At 41.9% G+C, this 23,080-nt stretch overlaps 1 protein-coding gene across 1 annotated transcript in view; it reads left to right on the top strand.

Annotated features, from left to right (window-relative positions):
• Nucleotides 1–23,024, top strand: part of ARHGEF40 (Rho guanine nucleotide exchange factor 40) — a 42,842-nt gene extending 19,818 nt beyond the window's left edge. Inside the window, exons 5-19 of the mRNA XM_088142800.1 lie at nucleotides 909–1,014; nucleotides 1,647–1,745; nucleotides 4,462–4,578; nucleotides 4,936–5,034; nucleotides 8,373–8,500; nucleotides 9,487–9,604; nucleotides 10,272–10,858; nucleotides 12,925–13,171; nucleotides 14,899–14,985; nucleotides 15,334–15,558; nucleotides 15,849–16,010; nucleotides 16,563–16,725; nucleotides 17,542–17,694; nucleotides 17,785–17,891; nucleotides 18,477–23,024. Of these exons, the coding sequence (XP_087998926.1) occupies nucleotides 909–1,014; nucleotides 1,647–1,745; nucleotides 4,462–4,578; nucleotides 4,936–5,034; nucleotides 8,373–8,500; nucleotides 9,487–9,604; nucleotides 10,272–10,858; nucleotides 12,925–13,171; nucleotides 14,899–14,985; nucleotides 15,334–15,558; nucleotides 15,849–16,010; nucleotides 16,563–16,725; nucleotides 17,542–17,694; nucleotides 17,785–17,891; nucleotides 18,477–18,515 (2,437 nt within the window). The 3' untranslated portion in view covers nucleotides 18,516–23,024. The remainder of the gene's footprint in view (nucleotides 1–908; nucleotides 1,015–1,646; nucleotides 1,746–4,461; nucleotides 4,579–4,935; nucleotides 5,035–8,372; nucleotides 8,501–9,486; nucleotides 9,605–10,271; nucleotides 10,859–12,924; nucleotides 13,172–14,898; nucleotides 14,986–15,333; nucleotides 15,559–15,848; nucleotides 16,011–16,562; nucleotides 16,726–17,541; nucleotides 17,695–17,784; nucleotides 17,892–18,476) is intronic.
• Nucleotides 23,025–23,080: the final 56 nt, after the last annotated feature.

Here is a 23,080-nt window from a genome sequence, read left to right as displayed (position 1 = left end):
GTTAGCAGCTTAAGTTGTATAATATATAATGTAATGTAATATAATATAGGCAGCCATATAACATTTTCAAATAAATAAATAAGCAACATAGCATTATTATTATCCACAGAATAGATATAGTAATACTAGAATTTCAAGATTATTATTAATTTTAGGGAGTACATTGGATACCATATTTGTTGCTAGCTTTAGTAAAGTTTCTAATTTGATATGATTTACCATATTTGTTATATTAATTATCACCCTTACGATAGTTCTACATTCAGTTACTGTTGATTTTGCACTTTCTAACTTGAGTTTGATAATTACATCCACTCTTTGTTTAGCGACTACCTTGGTTAGCGATCATTCACAAATATGATGGTAATAAAAGGTAATAAAAAATTCATTTTCCGACCAATGCACGCATTTATGACCAAATTTTGTGCACCTGAAAACATGCACACTGGAGTGAGAGTAATGCTGGTATAACTATACAAGATAACTTTATCTGAATGAGACAGCAGCAACCAGTGATCTTCGCAGTGTTTCTTTCTCTCTCAGTCACAGTGTTTGCTTAGCGACCATTTTGCTTAATGACCTGGTAGTTGGAACAGAACTTGGTTGCTAAATGAGGAGTGGGTGTACAAATTGTGTGCTCTTGTGATCATTAGAACTAAAACAGCAGCTCAGGACCTTCAAACCAACATTAGGAAATGTGTGGGTCTTTGTAGAATGGTACAATCAGGGCCTAATGTGGGATTGTTGTGAAGGTAGTACAAGAAAAGCCCTTAGAGATGTCTCCAAGCAAACCATTCTGCCCACTTTTCCTAGATGTATAGATGACTGTATATTAAGTTAAGTTGGCAACCCTGATGCTGAAAACAAGGGTACCTCCACATGTCTTGTTTTTTTCACCTATGTTCCAGGCAAGAGCTAAAGACACTTGGACTGACGGTGCTGTTGGACCTAAGTCATGTGGACGATTGGGCCTTCCAGGCTCCTGTATTGCTGCCAGCTCTAAGGGCATTCCAGGTATCATCCTGACTCAGCTGCCTTTCCCTTCTCCCCTGTAGTTCTAATTGGGGATGATGGGAGATGTAACCCAATACATATAAAGAACACCATAGTGGGGAAAATGAACCTAAAGTTTTATTTCCTTGTCCCTCAATAAGCAGCATGAGGATCTATTTACTGTTTTAAAAAAATAGTCTGTTTTTGGTAAAATCAATCCCTACCCTGCAAAACCCAAAACCACAAACCTCTATACTTGTTTTTTGTAATAACGTCAAAATATGAACATAAACAAAAAGCACAGTGTCACCACATCTCGTATTCAGGAGTCATGAAATATAATCTGTATAGATTAGAGTGATTTGTGATATGATAAATATCATCAAAATGGTGGTAGATCAGAAAGTCAAAACTTCATTGTTTTATAATGGAAGCCATGGCTAAGCTTTAGATGAACCTTGACCCTGACAGAGAGTGTTTTGCAGTAACTTTTTTTGATTCTCATGTTAGAGAACATGTTAGCTCTGCTCTGTGAACTTTTCAAATCCTTCCCAGGCCTTCAGTTTTTGGGCCAGTAGAACAGAATTCCCTCCCCTCTGCCCTATTGTATGCAACTTTTATGAGCCTGTGAAACTAGACCCTTTATCATTTAGGAGAGTGCACCAACCCCTATCAGTCAGCTGCTGGTGATCTTACCTTCTGATGATCGTTTTGTACCTCATGAAGAGGAATTGACCTTAGAACCTGCTGTGGTAAGAGCTCTGGGTTTATATTGGAAGCTGTTTTCTGGAGGGATATATGCAGAAGAAGAAGAGGGAATTGGGGCAAGAATGAGATACAGTGGGGCAAAAAAGTATTTAGTCAGCCACCAATTGTGCAAGTTCTCCCACTTAAAGATGAGAGAGGCCTGTAATTTTCATCATAGGTATACCTCAACTATGAGAGACAAAATGGGGAAAAAAATCCAGAAAATCACATTGTCTGATTTTTAAAGAATTTATTTGCAAATCATGGTGGAAAATAAGTATTTGGTCAATATCAAAAGTTCATCTCAATACTTTGTTATATATCCTTTGTTGGCAATGACAGAGGTCAAACGTTTTCTGTAAGTCTTCACAAGGTTTTCACACACTGTTGCTGGTATTTTGGCCCATTCCTCCATGCAGATCTCCTCTAGAGCAGTGATGTTTTGGGGCTGTCGCTGGGCAACATGGACTTTCAACTCCCTCCAAAGGTTTTCCATGGGGTTGAGATCTGGAGACTGGCTAGGCCACTCCAGGACCTTGAAATGCTTCTTACGAAGCCACTCCTTCATTGCCCGGGCAGTGTGTTTGGGATCATTGTCATGCTGAAAGACCCAGCCACGTTTCATCTTCAATGCCCTTGCTGTTGGAAGGAGGTGTTCACTCAAAATCTCACGATACGTGGCCCCATTCTTTCCTTTACACGGATCAGTCATCCTGGTCCCTTTGCAGAAAAACATCCCCAAAGCATGATGTTTCCACCCCCATGCTTCACAGTAGGTATGGTGTTCTTTGGATGCAACTCAGCATTCTCTCTCCTCCAAACACGAGTTGAGTTTAGACCAAAACATTCTACTTTGGTTTCATCTGACATTCTCCCAATCCTCTTCTGGATCATCCAAATGCTCTCTAGCAAACTTCAGACAGGCCCAGACATGTACTGGCTTAAGCAGGGGGACACATCTGGCACTGCAGGATTTGAGTCCCTGGCAGCATAGTGTGTTACTGATGGTAGCCTTTGTTACTTTGGTCCCAGCTCTCCGCAGGTCATTCACTAGGTCCCTCCATGTGGTTCTGGGATTTTTGCTCACTGTTCTTGTGATCATTTTGACCCCACAGGGTGAGATCTTGCATGGAGCCCCAGATCAAGGGAGATTATCAGTGGTCTTGTATGTCTTCCATTTTCTAATTATTGCTCCCACAGTTGATTTCTTCACACCAAGCTGCTTGCCTATTGCAGAGTCAGTCTTCCCAGCCTAGTGCAGGTCTACAATTTTGTTTCTGGTGTCCTTCAACAGCTCTTTGGTCTTGGCCATAGTGGAGTTTGGAGTGTGACTGTTTGAGGTTGTGGACAGGTGTCTTTTATACTGATAACAAGGTCAAACAGGTGCCATTACTACAGGTAATGAGTGGAGGACAGAGGAGCCTCTTAAAGAAGTAGTTACAGGTCTGTGAGAGCCAGACATCTTGCTTGTTTGTAGGTGACCAAATACTTATTTTCCACCATGATTTGCAAATAAATTCTTTAAAAATCAGACAATGTGATTTTCTGGATTTTTTCCCCCATTTTGTCTCTCATAGTTGAGGTTTACCTATGATGAAAATTACAGGCCTCTCTCATCTTATTGGTGGCTGACTAAATACTTTTTTGCCCCACTGTATCTAGGTCATGGTCAGGAGCATCCAGGGGGTCAAAAAAGTCAAGATGGCAGTCACAACTGAGTGATTGAAGCTCTGCCTGGGATTACACATTTTGCTAAGCTATGATGTGGTTTGATTGGATTTTAGTTTAGACTTTGGTACAAATCTTTGTGGTTTATAAACCATGGTTAATGATTTAGTATTTATGCAGTCCAGCTAACTGTGGTTTATTCAATAAACCTGGTTAATGCATGGTTTAGCATGAAGTGTGAATCCAGTCTACATGTTAACTGGAGGTGAATCTACTATGGAAAAACTCTGAACAGATGAGAGAACCTTACAAAATCTTGGCCATTTGAGATGGCCCATAAGGTTTCCTGTTTATTTAGCTCTAGCTTTCCATCCAGTTGAGACATTAGTCAATAATGCTGCTTTCTGACAATGAAGAAAAAGCTATACAATGTATTGTTTTCTGCTTTAGGGCTGGTAAGCTTTTGCTGAAATCCCAGTGAAACCAAGTGTCATGCAAAGGACATGGCTGATAATTGTGTGATTATATAAACCTCTAGATGTTCTCTAGACAAAATTGTGTGAGCTGGGCATTATCTCTCGACCAAATCTAACTCATAGTGTCTCTGTGTATCATTTATTTAATATATTCCTAGATAAAATCAATGCATTGATACAGAGTTGTCTGATACAGGATTTGCTATATCCTCCAAATTGTGCCTTGAACAGTTTGGAGGATATAGCAAATAAATGTGAGAAGCATGCAATTAATATTAGAATAACAGGGTTAGGAGTGAAGAGGAAAAAAAAGTCAAAATAATGTTCCTATCATGCAAGTTGCTGCACAAAGGAGAAAGACATATTTTTTTCTTTGGCCAAAATAAACATTTCATTGTGTATTTTTGCCCTTCAAAGACTATGATGAGCTACTACTAACCATTTCTAATATCACTTTAGGTCTAGCCTTGACTTAGGGTTTGTGGCCGAGGTAAGGAGGAGTGGTGGCAAGATGTTGGATATTACTGAAAAGAATCTGGGAACTTTTTGTATCTGATGCAGTCTCCTTATCCTGCAGGAAATCCGGCTTCTCTCTCTACGAGAACTTCCACATTATGTGGCCTTGGATCAGTTGACCCCAGCACTAGGAGGGACGCTGAGCTATTCGCCACCCAAATGGGTTAGAGAACACCAGGTAAGGGAAAATCATAATGAATGGGCCTTATGCTGACACAAAGAATTCATCCAGAGAACTAAACCAGCCTCCCTCCTTTCCTGCAAGAAACCTTCCTGCCTTTTTCCTCCAAGAATATCTAGTTAATTTTTCCACCTTCCATTGGTAGCTTTTACATTACGGATGTTTAGAATATCAGCACATTACCTCATATTTACAGGAATGCCCCACATCACCCACTTTGGAATGTAGCTCTAACTTGGACATTCCTGTAGCATAAGATGCTTATTAAAAATATATTGTAACTGTCTGCTTCCATAACAGTTATCACTGCCTGTCTTTATGTATGTGTGTGTATCTGTCTCTTTCTCTCCCCAGGCTCTTGAGCAACTACAGGATCTCTGCTGTAGTGTTCTCCAGACTGTGTGTGAGGCCAGTGACCATCTCAAGGCAGTGGGAACAGCATCAAGTCAGGAGGTAAATGCATGTGACATTTCTAGAGAAGTTACAGTTGTGTGAAAAAGAAAGTACACCTTCTTTGAGTTCTATGGTTTTAGGTATCAGGACATAATAAAAATCATCTGGTCCTTAGCAGTTCTCAAAAGTAAGCAAATACAACCTCAGATGAACAACAACACATGACATATTACACCAGGTCATCATTTATTTTACAAAAAGAAAGCCAAAATGGAGAAGCCATGTGTGAAAAACTAAGTTCACCCTTACTGATTCCATAGGTATGAAAAGGCTAAGTAGCAGCCAGGTGCTGCTAATCAAAGGCCCTTGATCAATTGATCATCAGCAAGTGTGACTACCTCTAGAAAAGCAGGGGTTTTAATAGTTTGCTGGTCTTGAGCATTGAGGTGTGTGTTAACACAGTGCCAAAAAGTAAAGACATCAGCAATGATCTTAGAGAAGCAATTGTTGCTGCCCATCAATCTGGGAAGGGTTATAAGGCCATTTCCAAACAATTTAAAGTCCATCATTCTACAGTGAGGAAGATGATTCACAAGTGGAAAACATTCCAGACAGTTGCCGGTCTTCCCAGGAGTGGATGTCCCAGCAAATTCACCCCAAGGTCAGACTGTGCAATGCTCAGAGAAATTGTAAAAAATCCAAGAGTTACATCTCAGACTCTACAGGCCTAAGTTAGCATGTTAAATATTAAAGTTCATGACAGTACAATTAGAAAAAAACTGAATAAGTCTGGTTTGTTTGGAAGGGTTGCCATGAGAAAGCCTCTTCTCTCTAAAAAGAACATGGCAGCATGGCATAGGTTTGCAAAGTTGCATCTGAACAAATCACAAGACTTCTGGAATGCTGTCCTTTGGACAGACGAGATCAAAGTGGAGATGTTTGGCCATAGTGCGCAGTGCCACATTTGACGAAAACCAAACGCAGCATATTAGCACAAACATCTCATACCAACTGTAAGCACAGTCGTGGAGGGGTGATGATTTGGGCTTGTTTTGCAGCCACAGGACCTGGGCACCTTTCAGTCATTGAGTCAACCATGAACTCCTCTGTATACCAAAGTATTCTAGAGTCAAATATGAGGCCATCTGTCCGACAGCTAAAGCTTGGCCGACATTGGGTCATGCAATAGGACAATGATTCCAAGCACACCAGCAAATCTACAACAGAATGGCTGAAAAAGAGAAGAATCAAGGTGTTGCAATGGCCCAGTCAAAGTCCAGACCTCAACACGATTGAAATGCTGTGGTGGGACCTCAAGAGAACTGTGCATAAACAAATGCCCACAAACCTCAATGAACTGAAGCAATGTTGTAAAGAAGAGTGGGCCAAAATTGTTCCACAATGATGTGAGAGACTGATAAAGTCATACAGAAAATGATTACTTCAAGTTATTGCTGCTTAAGGTGGTTCTACAAGCTATTGAATCATAATGTGTACTTATTGTACCCCTTATGATTCAATTTTTCACGCATGGCTTCTCCATTTTGGCTTTCTTTTTGTAAAATAAATGATGATATAGTGAAATATGTCATGTGTTGTTCATCTGAGGTTGTATTTACCTACTTTTGAGAACTGCTAAGGACCAGATGATTTTTATTATGTCCTGCTACGTAAAACCATAGAACTCAAAGAGGGTGTACTTTCTTTTTCACACAACTGTATGAGGTTTGAAATTGAATTCTGCAGTGAGAAGCACCCTCTCCTCTTGATAGCACTTGGAGTAGAGTTGCAGCATTGGTCATCATGGGAGAACAATTTTCATTCTTGCTACTGTCTCTGATTCATTCCCTAGTTGAGGGAGTTTAGGGACTAATTATGAAAGTAAGACTCTGAACTTATATTAATTTAAAGGGTGGACAAAGAGCACCTATGAGCACTAGGATGTCTACCAACACTCTAAATAGCATATGGGACACCCTGAAATTCAGAGAAAACAATATTATTTTAAAAATGACTGAAATATCATTAAATCTCTAATCCTAAGAAATTTTCACATCTCACATGAGACCACCAATATTTTCCAAAAATATTGCTATTCTTGCATGAGATTTCAGACATTTTTTGGGGGAGGACACCTTCAGAATCAAGTCAAGGTGCATTGTTTTGTTTTCTTCTCCAATATACTGTTTGAAAATGTGTAGTGGAAGATTGTTTAATCCTGTTTACAGTGACATAATAATTAAGTACCTGAATAGTTGATTTTTAGGAAAGATACTTCAGCAGGAGATTGGGTTATCATTTGAAATCAGAAATGTGTATATTTGTGGTATGCTGTATTTTTTGCTAACAGAATGGGCAAAGTGTATAAAAAATGAGAAGCAGCGTAAATACTCATTTTTAATGATGCACAATAAGTTGTATACAGTGTTGTGTCTGTATATGACTTTATCATAAATTCCTTGGGTTTGCAACTGGATTTATATTTCCTTAAAGCAAGTCATGCTGAACCCATGGACCTCACTTCTGAATAGAATTGCACTGTAGTCTGTTGTAAATCATTTGCATTCAATGGTGCTGCCAGGTGTGAGGTCCTAGGAAATATGCTGTCTGGGTTTCACACACCTACTCTTGAGAGCACCACCTTTCTTCCTCCTGCCCACTTCATCCTTCCAATACTTTATTTTCCTTTCCCCTTCCTCCCACTTTATCCATTGTTCCATTCCTCTTCTTATCAGACTGGTAATTAATACGCTGTCCAGGTTGCAGTTAGTGGACTTGAATTAGGTAGTTTAGTCCTATCAGCCCCATTATTGACATGGCAGTTGCAATGAGCATCCAGAACTGGGCAGTGCTCATTGCAATTGCCATTGAAATCCTTCCTAATAATCTTGCACATACTTCACTTACTCTGTATTGAATCCCAATAAAAATCAGATGGCTCAGAGAAGCTCCATCTTCCCCACCAGAAAGAATCTTTCTGAGATCTTCTGCAGCTAGTTCCTGGAGGATCTCACCAATATATCTCCACAGTCGTAAGTTCAAAACAATTCTCACTGAAGTGGTAAGAGGGTAGCTGGGCTGTACCAGTTTAGACCACGAGTTAAGAATCGTGTGGTGCATTGTTCACAGAAATAGAATAAAATAAAGATGCCTGGCATGTAAAATTCTAGTCTCCCAGTTTTCTAAAAGGAACAGCTTTAAAGCATCGAAGGTACATAGGCTCAGTGGATTTCTTTTAGGGTGATGTGATGCTTGTTGCTAACTTTTCATGGCGCACTAAAATGTTGCCTTATTATGCTGCCACCCATGTCAGTCTTTGTGGGAGCACATTTCCTGTTTCATTGGTCCTGTCTATATTTCTTTGCTCTGTCACCATATCTAGCTTTTCATCTTTTCAGGAACTGTCAACTCAAATCATCTTGCATCAGGAAACTATGCAGAAATTGCTTTCAGAGCCACGTCTGCTGGAGCTCCAGCGCCGTGGGGGCTCCCTGCTGGCACGGCTGCCTCCGTTGGGGCCCTGCAGGTGAGGAGCAATGTTAGAGGGCAATGCAACATCGGTGCAGATGCTCTTTGCCTTCCTTTCTAACACATTCCACATTCCTGTTGGTTATGCAAGGTATATAAAATAGCATCGCCACCCGTGGATGAAAAAAACCAACAACACTTAAGTACTCTTCAGTGTTGTACAATGCGCTCTCCTGTGCACTGAATTTGTATAATAAAGTGATATGTTAATGTCTCAGGAGGTGATTGTCTATGGCTGCTTTATATGTGGGGTGGAATAACTTAGTTTGACAACTTGCCATTCTAATGAAAACAATTTCCATGTGGGCTGAAGTACTAATTATATTTGATCTTAATATTTCTCCACCTATTTCTTCTCTGTTGTAGTTTATAGTTCTTTGTCTTCTTGCTTCTCACCCTAAAGGGGCAGCCTCACAAAAATTCTTTTCCTACGAAAAACAAGAATATTTTTTTTAGAAAGTCCATTAAGAAAGTATTATATGTATTGGCAGGTAACCGTAGTTTGTTCTTAAAGCATACGAATGGATGTGAAAAGGCAACAACATTTGCCTCGTTTTAGGCCAGCAAAGAAACAACAAAACACTCTTGTAAGCAGTTCAGCCACCCAGCCCAGGAACATGTTGAGTTCAAGGCCAATTCCTTCTCCTCTGCCTTTGTTCTTCATAGATATGAAGATATGAAGAATTACTTAGCTAATTCCTGATAGATGTTTATCTAAACTTTTCTGAAAACTTTATTCTCACCTTTACCTTTTAAAACACAAGCAGTGGGCAATTGGTGCCCCCTCCAGCTGTTGAAGAACTACAGTTCCTAGGACCCATTGGTGACTCTGGTGGGAACTGCTGGGAATTGTAATTCAGCAGCATTTGGAGATAAATTCATTATGTCCAAGTGGGTCCTCCCTGGGATTAACCTGGCCCTTTTGGGCAAATGTTCTCTTTACTTTGTGCTATCTCAAAGTAAACTTTTCCCCCCATCTTGTAGTATGCAAGCTGTGGCTGCCACAAGACTCTATCAAGAGGTGGATGAAGCCCTTCATGGCCTTGTCCAGCTCAGCAACCAGTGTCTTGAGGTATTGCAGCAAGAGAATAAAAACACACAGGTAATTAATTTCTAAGATTTGTTTCTGTAGGAAGAGTTGGCTATAGTGAATGTCGTCTGCCACTCTGGAAAACCGAGCAAAGGAAATAATTAGACCTTTCCCTGAAGTTTGTCCCTACTACAGGAGCTTAAAAAAATGAAGTCAAGCAGATATTCTCACTAAATGTAATGGGCAAATCCTAGGTTCAAAGCTTTCCTCCCCCCCCCCCTTTTTTTTTCCTTTGGTAATATACTCATCAGCAGTCAAGACTTATGACTTCCTGAAATCATGAGCCTTCTTACTAGGGATTGTTGAATGAGATGAATGGCTGTGGAGGCCGTCACTTCAAAAGCCTAATTTTCTCTAGGCTCGAGATGAGTGGGAGGTAAAGCGGCTCTGAGGAGCTGGGAGTTAGTTGGCTGAGAGAAAAAGGCTATGTAGGAGTTGTTGAATGAGGATGGATGTTCCCATTGATGTGCAGAGATGCCAGAATGGGGGAATGTGTTGAATTTCCCATCTTCCTCAAAAGCTGAAAAAGGTGGCAGTCAGTTGGAAGGCACCTGGTTCGAGAGAGGACATCTTACATATGTCAGTGTATCAGTAGAGTGACTATAGGAAGCAGTGAAAGGAACTCCTGGGATTTTCCAAGGTTGTCATTTTCTTTTTCCTCTAATCTCTCTCTCCATAGATTCAGCAGGAAGGCAAAACGTGTCTTCAGTCTGGAAGTGTGGAAAAGAAGAGAGAAGGGGAGAGACCAGCTGAGGGGCTAGCTGAAGGAGCATCCTTGGAGAGGAAACTGTTACAAAACCCCAGATCTTCAGGGAAGACACAGGTCACACCAGAAGACGTTTCCGTTCCCCGAGCCCGCGCATGCAGCATCAGTGCTTCCTCCTCACCTAAGCATGGCTGGGAGCTGGGGGCCAAGTTTGGCTCCTCTTGCAGTTTAACTTCTCTCTTCCAGCCACTTGCCAGCCCCAAGGCCTCCCCTTGTTGTTCTCCTGCCCGAAGCAATGCCCTAGACAGCAGAAAGAAGAGGCAGGGGCCTCTCCCCATTTCCAAAACACCTGTATCTCCAGCTACCCACCTGGCATTAAGAGCCTTGAGTGATCCGGGTCGCCCTAGTGTCCATATACGTGGCCTGGAAGTGAGCAGCCGGGAACTGGCAGACAGGAGCTGTTCTCCCCGTGAACACGTGCTATTGGGGCGCAGCAGGACTCATGTTGCTGAAGCACCTTGGGGTGCCACACCTCGCATGGAAAGAAGGCGTTGCCTTGGGTGAGTAAGGGGGCATGAGAGTTGGGGAGAGTTTGTAGCTATCTTTTGCTTAGCTGTTCCACAACAGAATGGTAGGATTAAGAAGCTGTTGATTGCCTGGAGGCTTCATGTTTATAAAGACCTAGATATACAAGTAGGTTTGGCTCAAGACATTCTGGTACTAGAGCAGAAACTCTAAATGGCTTCTTCCCTTCAGGACCTGTTCTCTGTCATCTCAGACTGTAGAACAAATAATAATAGCTTTTAAGTTGCAGGGAGCAAGATTTAGACTGAATGTTAGGAAGAACTCTCAGACAAGAACAGTTCCACAGAGGAACAAATTACCTAGAGCAGTGTTTCTCAACCTTGGCAGCTTGAAGATGTGTGGACTTCAACTCCCAGAATTCCCCAGCCAGCATGCTGGCTGGGGAATTCTGGGAGTTGAAGTCCACACATCTTCAAGCTGCCAAGGTTGAGAAACACTGACCTAGAGAGCTTCTCTGTCCTGGATGTTTTCAGACAGAGACTGGACAGATAACTGTGGGGAAGTTTTAATTGGATTCCTGCACTGAGCACTGGGGTTGGACTTGATGGACTCAATGGTTCCTTCCACTTGAATAAGAACATCACTTTGCTCTGTGTTAGTCAGAGTATTGTGTATTGTATCCCGCTCTGGGCACCACACTTTAAGAAATAGACCCACTGGAACATGTTCAGAGAAGAGTAATGAGTACAAACAAAGTCTTATGAAGAGAGGCTGAAGGAACTGGAAATGTTTTGCCTTGAGAAGGGTGTGGGGGAGAGTAGGACAGCATTACTTGAAAGGATGTCACACCAAAAAAGATTAAGACCTGTTCTCCACCATTCCTGAATGCAGAATACCAGATAATGAATTCAAGTTATAGGAAGGCAGATTCCAATGGAATCTTAGTGAAAACTACCTGAAAGAGCAGTTCGACCGCAGAACCAATTGCCCAGAGAAATGGTGGGTTCCCCTTCACTAGATGTGTTCAAGCAAAGGCTAGACAGCCATCTTTCTGGGATGGTTTAATTTGGATTCTAGCATTATGTAGGAGGTTGGACTTTCATGGCTTAAGTGGTTTCTTCCACCTCTGTTATTTTGTCATTCACCTGGGGCCTAGTCCTCTTAAAAATTTACCCTACAAAAAATTCATTGTCATAGACTTGGTTATTAACAAATGTTTTGATGAAGCTTGCTCAATGCTGCGCCTGAGAGACAAGATAAGCTGTCCTTCACTTTGCCAACTCTGTGGTGACCAAAATCCGTTACCAGTTGCTAATCTGCTAGTGCAGTGGTCAACCACATCATAACATAATAAACATTTTACTATCCTTTGTTCTATTTTCTGGTATTTGTTCCTATTCTGTATTAGGATTGTACATGTTCAGAAAATTATTGATGAAAACAGCCCCTCCCTGCTATTCATTAAAGCAGTTAGTTGCTTTTTAGGTTTCTACACAAGCCCCCCTCCTCCAATATGCTACTATCTTAATGAGCTGACTCATTACAGTTAATGCTAATCTTAAAGCAGCTACATCTTTTTTTTTTTCCCAGCCTGGCACAGAAATCTGAAAAACAGTGAGCTGGTTTAATGAATAGCAAGGAGGTATTACACTTGTGCAAGATCTGAAGCACCCTCTCTAAATGCACTGCTCTATTATGTATGTGCTTTGATTACATCCCACTGTAATCAGAATGCATACATGGATGCATTTTAAATTTTGCATAGTGCCTGGAGGAGCACTGTATGACAGGTGATATATAAATATTTCAAATAAATAAATAAAATAATCTGGAGGCACCTTGAACATCCAGAATCACACCCAATTAAAATAAAATTATATATTGATAGATACATAACATGGTTCAAAACACTGATGACACAAGGTTTTTTTTTGGTGGGGAGGAGCAGTCTGGGACCAGAACCAGTTGACAACCCTTGTGCTGATGCTGTGTTGCCAGATGTATTGTAACATTCCTCACTTGACAGGGCTGGGTCTCACCAGATGGTTCAGGCACGGCAGGGTGATGTTGTATGTGACCGTTCCTCCCTCTTTCTCCCCAGGGTCCAACAGCAGCTTTTGGTTGAGCTGCTGGAGTGCGAGCGGGAGTATGTGGGTGCCCTTACCCAGCCCCTCTCTCTGTCTCAGGAGCCCGGGGGACAGGCCTGGACAGCTGAGTTAAGGTGCCTGGGCAATGCCCTCCGGGCCACGCGGGACCGGCTGCTGGCCTTCCATTCCAGCTGCCTCCTGAGCGAGTTGGAGGAATGCATGAGCCACCCATCACGCGCTGGCGGCTGCTTCCTGCGCCACGTGAGTGCTTCCTTCCCTCAGCTGCTACTCCACCTGCTGCATGCTGGGCCCATTTCCTCTGTCAGAATTCCACCCCCTTCTTTCCTTCCTTTCTCACCCATCCACTGACAAAGCTTCCTTAACCACGTGACTGTCCCTTGGTTCTGAAAGGCTTTTCCCCCCTAATGTTCTGGCTTACGTGAAGTAGCAGCAAAGCAGAGATTTCCTCTGAGCATGTAGAGTTGCCTTTTGCTCAACCACTATAGCTTAAGAGTCTGTCGGTGTGATAGCACAGTTTTAGGGAAGAGGGCATAACTTCCAAATAGTTTTTGTGTTCAGCATCTTTCTTTTAGAAATAAACAATATTGATGTATTTGTAAATTTATATCCCACCATTGTTCAGGAGCTGGAAATGGGGAGCTGGAAATGGGGAACATAGCATTCTGTCCTCCTATACTCCCAGTGGTAGGTTGGACTGAGAGAGGGTGATTCGTCCAAAGTTACCCAATAAACTTTGGTAGCTGAGGGTGGACCTGGTGCCAGTCCTAGTACAACACAGTGGCTTTCAAAATGTCCATACATAAGTCTTTAATAGCAGGTAAAATCTCCTTTGAGTAGAGCATGACTCCTGTTAACATCCTGGCCAGCAGGGTTGGTTGGTTGTTTTTTTCAGGCAACAGTGTGTAAGTGGTTTACCAGTGCCACAACCCTTGACTCTCATTGCTCTCTCAACTTCTACTCTTCCTTCTGTTTTTTTGTGTTTAACCTTTAACAAGGCTACCAGTTCTGGGCTGCAGAACTCCAGACAATCACTAGATGGTTGCAAAAAGGTACAGAAGACTTTCTCCTTGCTACCGTCTAGTGGCCATCTTGATTTTTGCATCCAAGATATGGTAGCCCCAACCTTTGGTTGCTTGCTGCATCCAGAGACAGCTGTTGGGATAAATCTATCTCTAATTGGTAAGAGTTAACAACCCCAGTCTTCAATATAGCAGCAGGACAGATAGCTACTATTTGTGGAGACAGTCTGGTTCACAGTAAATGCAGGGCTGGGGCTGTCCATCTTTAAAAAGCTAGGCAAAAGCTCCCTCCCCCCTTTTAAAAAGCTTGGGGTTCCTACCTTTGTTTTTTAAAGACTGCAGAAAGCAAAATAATGGCCAAACTGCCTTTCTTTCTGGTCAGTTGTTTGGAAATGTCTCTTTTGCACCGGAGCACTGTCCTTTTGTTTTGTCAGCACTATCCTTATACTTTGCTCTTGTGTTCTCCATGCTCTTGAGTTCCTGTTCCATTACAGGAAACCTTCGCCTTCATGCCTGCTACAAATTTTTTGCTTCTCTCCATTAATAAAAAATACGTCTTCCCTTTACAGAGCTGTCACCTTATTAAAATGTTCTGTTTTCTCCTTTGCCTTTAAAAGTCTGATAATACAAATCATCAGGGCGAGCTTTACTTAGCATGGAAATAAATGGATAAGGAATGTTAGTTCCTTAATTAATGCATGGAATTCAAAAGCAGCAAGGCTTAAAGAAAGAGATGGCAATCCTGTCTTCTGAGCTTGCCTTGAGATGAAATTTATCCTGTTAAAAAGGATGGAGGGTATAAGGGCAAAGACAAGCATAAATTGTCCCACAGGCTGGAGAGAAGAGGATTTTGCTCTGTTCCAGTAGCCAGTTTTCCTGGAATTTGCCTGACTGTTGCTCTGCTGATGAATGAGGGAGTCTCTTTCTCTCTCTCTTTCCCACCTTCAGAGAGAGGAGCTTCAACTGTATGCAACCTATGCCAAAGATCACCACAAGTTCCAGGCCGCCCTGGCTTTGCTTCGAAGCACTAGCAAGGTAAATGAGCTGCGGCCACGTGGCAGGCAGGGATGGCATGTCCCTTTTGACCTTGGGAGGCAGGATGAATTGCTCAACAGCAAAAGGAACTGCTGCTCATAAGAGATCCTTTTTATTCATTGGATCCAGTGTACCTGAGGTTGGTATACTTATGGTTGCATTGAGAGTATGAAGTACAGCATCCTGGCCATCCGAAAAAAGCTTGGCTTTGGGGCGTTTGTATATTTTCATTCACTGTAGGGGAGAGGAATATGGGATTTCCAGGAAGTGCTGGCGTAAGGACAGCAATTGAGTGACACGTCTCTGGCATTTCATCCTAGCTTTCTGCCTTTATTCTCCTTCCTGCAGAAAGGCCTGACGGAGCCACGTGAGGATGGGCAAACAGCATACGCTTTGCAGGTGCCTCTGGAGCAGCTGGAACGGTACCGGCGCTTCCTGGGTGAGCTGCTACATGAATGTGAGCTCGAGCAGGGGCCTGACCGCCAAGCCCTACAGGAGGCCCAGCAACTGCTGGAGGCCCAGGAGCAGCGAGGCAGAGACCTGCTGGCCACAGAGCAGATCCGGGGCTGCGAGGTGAGCGCGTGGGCGCTCCCGTCATATGGTGCTGCCTCTTCCCTGCCGCTTACCGTGCATGTGCTATTTCCTCCCATGCCACTTGTCCTAAATCCACTAGATTAATCTTCTTCTCTGATATTTGCAAGGCTCTGTGCTATTGCCAAACTCTGATCTTCTTGGACTGTGCAAAGTTCTGAATACTTAGAGCAAACACCAGTTGTGAGCATACTGGGGGAACCAACTGCCTTCCCACTCCTCTGAGAACTGGAGGGAAGAGCAGCCTTAGTTTCACGAGTGTTCTTTTGCAGGTGAAACTGTCAGAACAAGGGCCATTACTGCAGCGTGGTGAACTCACTCTGCTGTCCGGACGCCGAAAGTGCCAGCGGCACGTCTTCCTCTTTGAACAGCTGCTACTCTTTACCAAATGTAAGGGAGCCGAAGGTGGCTATGTCTGCAAACAGGCCTTGCAGGTAGGTAAAGTGACTATCCTGAATAAATCCTTTCCCAGGGTTCAAGGACTAGAGGTATAATTTGAGGCCATTTCAATCCAGACTGATGAAATTGTTGTCAGGAATGAGATTGCCTTAGTTATCTGCTCAACAAATAAACATGATTTTCAGACCTGCACATGACAGACAGCTGAAAGCCACTGCAAATGCAGCGTGGAAAGAAGGATTGGGAAGAAAAATGTGGGGGAGACTGATTAACTCACCAATAGCTCAGCTAACACCAGGAAATAAAATTATAATTCTTGGTGAAAGGTCTTTCCAACAAGAAGGGCCTCTTTTCTCCTGGACCACCTGTTTCTCAGCCTTACTTCCTGTTGCAGATGGTGCAACAATATTTACTCAGAGACCTAGTTCATACATTGCAGTAAGCCATGTGTTTAATGATGATTTACTGCATAAGTCATAACTGATTGAGGCTGTACAACAGTGAAATGAAAACCAAACCAAACTGTAGCTTACTAAGAAATGTGAACACTATATTTTCTATTACTTCCTCTCTTTCTCTTCATGCAGACTGCTTCCATGGGGTTGACGGAGAGTGTGGGTTCTAGTGGGTTACGCTTTGAGCTTTGGTTTGGACGTGGACCAGCCCGGCAGGCCTATACATTGCAGGCAGCCTCTGCTGAGGTCAAACATCAGTGGACAAACATCATAGCCCAGCTGCTCTGGAGACAAGGTGTGAGCATGCCTGAGAGAGGATGGTCAGCTCAATAGGGGAATGTTTTGGTGGGTGGTGGGGTGGGGTTCTTAAAATGTTCTCTTCTTGAAAGAAAAGAAAGTGAGAAAAAGTTATATAAAATCTGCATCAAAGATTAACAATAACTTTATTTTGAAAACAAACAGTGCAATTTTCTAATAGTGTCATTACCTCCATAAGTTTAAAGAACTACATCAGACAAAACAAATGCTGCTTTCTGTGGTCCAAGGGGTTTGAAACAAAGGTGCAGCTTTGATGGTGTCATTTGATCACCAGCATCATCGTGACCAGGGCTTCTGGTTGGGCCTAATCTTGATACATTCCCAATGTTTTTTGGAAGGGGAGCTTTCATTTCAAGGCAGTTGGTCACTTCAGAACTGATAAGATACAAGGAGAAAAAAGCAATAACAAGCAGACTGAAACAGACAGTGCTTTGGTGCATTAACTCTAAGTAAATTAGAGGCCTACTCCCTTTACTATATACACAAGAAGAATTATAAAGAAGGGAAGAGTGAAAATAGATCTGCAAACAGTGAAAACTTGGATCAATCTCAGAACCTTTTTATCCGCAATCAGAAGGCCAGGAATGGGAAAAAAACCAACACTTTGTTGTTTGGCCCATGTGACCTGAAGATGTAGAAAGGTTTGTAGAAAAAAGTTTGTGGTTGAAGTAATGTTTTCTATTAGTGAGGTGGGAGAAAACTGTAGAGGGAGAGGTGTTCTCAAGGGAAGGGGTGCTGAATCAAAACGTCTTGGATGTTTGTCTCTTTTTTTTCCCCCTCACTCTCTCTTCAGCTGCCCAGCCAAGTGTCTCAATGAGCTTATCCTCCTGCCCTTCTCAGCGTTTAGCTCCTCTGGGCCTTGGCCCTGGCCCCCCTCCTGGCTTGTCACTGCCTGGACACTTTGAGGAAGAGGAATGGGACTTAGATGTCAAGCCCATCCCAAGAGGTAGGATCACTTCACTGCTCTTTTCTCAACCCTCTCAGAGGGTAGTAGTTGCTTCTGCTAGTGCTTAACTGTGTTCTGTGCTCCTCTTAGCTCACACATCAGGATCAGAGGGAGCCTCCCCAAGCCACCATGAACCACTTAGGCAGGGGAGAAGTTCACTGCCTGGCAGCAGTTCTGCTTTAGGACACCATCAGTCGGTGAGTTTATTCAGTGTTAAAATGCTTTTTGGTGACAGGGTCTGTACTGTAATTGAGTTCTTTCATTAGAATCTCATGATAAAGCTTTTTCTTGCCTGTATTATTTCAAGTTTTATGTGGGGAAAGGGAAATTGTGCAGGAATGCCCTTCCATTTGGAGAAGGTCTACTTTCAAAAACGTACAGAGGGAGGGTCTCAGCCCAGATGTCTCATTATTATAATCAACATCCCATAGAAGTGATACCCCTCACTCCCTGGGGAGAAATGCCTACAACTTGAAATGCTGTGAATCAGGGAAGTTGAGTCTGCTGATTATAGAGATCATTACTAAGGTTGTGAACTGCCCTGAATGGAAAAGTGCCCCTAGGCGTTTCATAGCCACATAACCTGCCAATTCTGTCTGCCAATTCTGTCCCTTCACAAAGTTATGAAAGACCATCTTTCAGCTGCTGGTAACCTTGTGGCTGTTTGGACAGAATTTTATGTGCTTTGTGGGCCAAATGGTATGATTCAGCTATTCCACTCTTCCTCTCCAAGGTTCACTAGGCCATCCCTGATGGCTTCTATTTTTTTCTTTATTTGCCAGAGCTTTGGCATTGCCGGCGAACCAGTGACCCCACTCTGAGGTTGGGGCGGCCAGGTACAGCCCCCACGCCAAACTTCTCTGCCTTTGTGCAACTTCCCACCCTGTTCCTGTACATGCTCCCTCCCATCCCTATTCCCCTAAGCTGCAGCACATAATATTCCCAAGAGCCTTTCTTTCAGTCTGTATTACAGGGATACTTCAGGAAGTCTGCTTCATCCCTGTTAAATAAGTGATTCTATGTCCAGGTGCTCTTCCTTTTGTGTTTCACCGTCCTTTAGCTTCTTTGTCCTGTGTGCCACTGCCATGCAGTTGTCTTTATATTACTACTGCTGTTTAAAATTCCTCTAATAACTGTAGAGCTGGCTAACATAATGGCTAACAGTGTGAGCTGAGTTTTCTAGCCCTCCATCTGGATAATGAAATAATATCAACCAATCTTGCAGGGCTGTTGTAACATAATGGAAAACTTGATGCCTTCCAGTATTGTGGACTACAAGTTTCATCATCCCTTGCCATTGGCATGCTGACTGGAGCTGATGAGAGTAGAAATGGAACAGATCTGCAGGATATCAAGTTAGAAAGCAATTGAGCTAAAATGCTATGGACACTAAAAAAACGTGTGCTATAAAGTGCTGCTTTTTAATTGCATGTTGGTTAGTGCTATGTACTATTCTAAGGTTTAAAACTCATATTAAGTTTCATAAGGCCAGGATGGATTTTAAAGATTCAAATATAAACTACAGATATCTGGACTGAACACTTGAGAGGGAAGAATAGGTGGTCAACAAACATATTTAAAACTCTTAATGGCTTTCTAGATTCTGATTTGCTCTTGTTTCTTTTCAGCGTTGGGTGTGGAGCCTGCATCGGAAACTCTTTTCCCCGGGAAATCATGGAAGGCAGGATTCGGTTCCTAGGGACTCTGGGAACAGGACAGTTTGAGATCCCTGCAGCAATTTGGGGAATGGGGCACAAATGGATGCTCATATCCAACAATATTGTGACTTGCTCCCACCCAGTTTCCTGATGGCTCTGCTACCACTCCACAGAAGCATCTAGATTGGCCATATCCTACTATGGGATGTCCATGTCCTGCCTGATTACTACTCATTGAGTGCCTTTTCCACCATTTCCTTGGATTGTGAAATTCCTGGAGAGTTTTGGTCAAGCTGATACTATTGATAGTAAGAGGGGCTACCAGGCAAGGAAGCTCAACCAAGAAACTCCTAAGTTGATCCCATTAAAGGTTGCTGGGAAGAGGGAACTTGGTGGGCTGAATCATCTTCTACTGAGGATCAAATGTGATAATACCCAGAGTGTATGGATCTGTGCATTTATTGGGTGCCCTGTCTCCAGTCACAGCTTCAGTCTTAAGATCGATTGGTATTTTGCTCAGTCCAGTGGGTGATGAAAGGAAGAATCCGGGCTGCAATTGTTAGGCAACTACAGCATCCATTTCCTGAACCTCCTGCAAGCTAATTCTAGAGAAAAAGGAAGAAAGAGGGCATCTGGGCTACATGGAGGGGTATGTGATTGCTATAGAATATAAAAGTACCCCCATCTAAAACGGGACAGGTAGCTTCAGCTGATTCACTCAAGATCAGAAGAGCAGTATGACAATACAGGAATGATGTAGCAGTATGCACGATGCTGTAGACCTTCACAAGATAACATTTTTTCTGGGACTGTGCCACTTTCAAATGCAAAGGGGATGCTTGCCAATATAATTTTGGGATTTTAAGCTGCTTTTATTTTGCATCTTCTTTTGTAGAGTAACTTGCATGGCAAGGAGAGTTAAGATATCTTAGATATCTGTTTTATGTTTGGTAATATTTCTGTGCAGGGAGTTTTGAAGAGCAAGAGTACTTAGTTAAAGGAATCTTACACCCCTACAGTCTTGCAGTCTGAAGACATATAAGAATGGTTGTTCCATGATTGTGCTGAACAAAAGGAACAGATCCTTGCACCACACACATACACCTTTAATTTTTTCTAGTTTGATTTTGAGATGATTAAATAATATCACCATATGGCTTGCTGAAAGGACAAGATTTGTACAAAACCAATTCCTATGTGAAAAACTCCTTTGCAGTGTGAGTGAAAACATCAAAGACTGGGGGAGAGAGATGGTTGCTTTTCCCTGTAGCATAAGGTTTGGCTTATTTGTTGGAGCTCTGGAAAATGCCTTTCTTTAGTGAAGCCAGTTGCCTTTTTTTTTTTTTTTTTACATGTGGTATACTATGATTCTGACTGGAGGAACTAATGTATGAAGGACTAACAAATGGTGCTATATTTAGAGTTGGGCAAAGGATTCCAATTTTTGAAGGGGTAGTATTGTGACTCTACTATTGGATACAGGTAATTTTCTTTCTAATTTGGTAAGTTGAGTTGTTTGACATATGTCCCTTTTTTTTATATGTCCTTAGGAATTTAATGTAGGACTTTCTCTTACGCCCACATAAAAAGGTGATAAAAATCACTGGGTTGAATTCATATTAAGATAGTTGCACTTGTCTCAATGATTTTCAGTGGGAATAAAGGGCAATTCAATATCAGTCATATCTATTGTGATCATACTGTATTCCTTCAAAAGCAAACAGAAATTGTAAGAAGATGCAAGAAGATGTAATGTAGAATATAAATTTGTAACATTGGTATAATGCACTGGGACCAAACAGTATTAGTAAATATTTGAGCATTGTGGTAAATGCCACTAAACATAGTTATTGTGCCATGACTCTTCTTCCACTTTTTAAACATCCTGAGCTGTCAGTCCCCTTCAACTAAAAGGACTGCAACAGCACATACATATCTCTTTTGCTATGCATTTCTATTAATTATGTGGGCCTACAATATTTTTTCCCTTTTTAGAATTAATTCCTTTGTTTGTAACCACTTTTGGATGGGACTGGTGCTCATTTATGTTTTGCCTTAACCCACTAGCATAAACTACAGTGCACAAAAGCTGCTTAAACCTTGTTAAAATGGCACCAATGAGGTTTAATTCTCACCATACAGTACATTAAGTTGTAAGATGTATCAGAACTATGTAACTTGAAGAGCAACAAGATGGGATGCTTAAAACTCTGCCAACAGTAAAAGAATATATGTGTTGATTTGAAGAGCAAAAAGGACTGATGGGTGACACATGTACAAACTGTCTCTTACAAACTGTTTATATCTTCTTGCATATTCTTTTTCTATACAGCTTCTTCTTAAAAGGTCAACACTAGGATTACCCCAGTTGCATTGTTAACTGTTTTGTTTTTGTTCTAAATTGCAGACCTAGCTGACCATAGTAAGCTAAGCTAAATCAGATCTAGTTAGGAAACTTGGATGGGAGACCACCAGGAAATAGCAGGGCTATAGGTAAAACTGGGAAGTCAAAAAGCATCCTGGAAGAAGACAGTTGCAAACCACTTCTATATTGTTGCTCTCCCAAAACCTCTAAGCAGGAAGTCAATAGGAGACAAGGAAGTCTTTTTAATTGTGCATAGACCTACCCAATCAATAGGACCAACATCAAGGAGGCTTACTCTTTCATGAGCCATAGTCCCAAAGAGAATCACCTACTCTGCAATTAGCTATAGAGAGAAACAGTTTCCCTCGGTAGGAATTAACTGTTTCCCCTCAGGCTGTTTATCCATACCTGTGTAAACTAGTCCTGGTGACCCTCTTCCTCCCCGCCCCTTTGCTAGTATTACAATATAGCATTTTGGTTAACACACAATTAAGAGTAATGCCTAATTTGAGTTTTAGAGTAACTCCAATAGTGGAAGAGATTGATAGTGAATAAGGGACAGGATTCAACATCCTTACCCTGGCTTTTCTTTTGCTGCTCAAATCAGACGATACTCCCTCCCTCTTTCATATTTGGGCCACTCCATGCTTAAGTGGAGGGAACTGCAGCATGCAATTAACAATATCCCCACTCCCGCCCCCAATATTTCCTGCCTGGACAAAATGGGAAAGTGAGAAATAAGGCTTTGCTGGGAGCAAAACACTTATAACATCCAGTCATTAGAGTGTATTTAGCCCAGATTTTTGTAGTGTCTGCAATTTTACATGTTTACTGGTTTCAAGTTCTACATTGTATTTCAATGTTATATACTGAGGAACCAATGAGGGAAGATGGGGGCTCATTTGAGGAAGTTTTTGGTTGCTTTGTGGGCTGTGTAGATGGGGAATGCTTTTAACTATGCTGGTTTACAAAAATCAGAATGGATAAATTGATATTGGAATGGAATGTTCAGCGTTTTAGAACTTTAAGGCCCAGCTTTCATGGGAAAAATAAAATATGATGGGGGTATCAAGCAAATTTTAATCTATCTGAGAAGTGATTTATAGTTATTACCTTCTATAAATGCAAGGCATTGTAAGTACTAAGCAGCGAGCTGATACTCCATCAGATTTGCCTAACAAGATTATACTTTTTATAAAAGCATGCTGAAACATTAGTCATTTCTGTCCTTCAGCTCTAAAAGCTACTGTATTGTTTTTTCTTCATATTATCTTGATTCTCTACCAATGTTAAATGGAATATAATTAGCCAGGCTCGTGTTGTTTGTTCTTAGATTTGGGCAGTTTTGTTTTTATATGCCGCT

Source organism: Python bivittatus, unplaced genomic scaffold (genome assembly GCF_059951505.1).
Source record: "Python bivittatus isolate LINGU-HERP-01145 unplaced genomic scaffold, Pbiv_v1 ctg000440_np1212, whole genome shotgun sequence".
Classification (NCBI taxonomy): domain Eukaryota; kingdom Metazoa; phylum Chordata; class Lepidosauria; order Squamata; family Pythonidae; genus Python; species Python bivittatus.
This window is presented reverse-complemented; position numbering and strand designations above follow the sequence as displayed.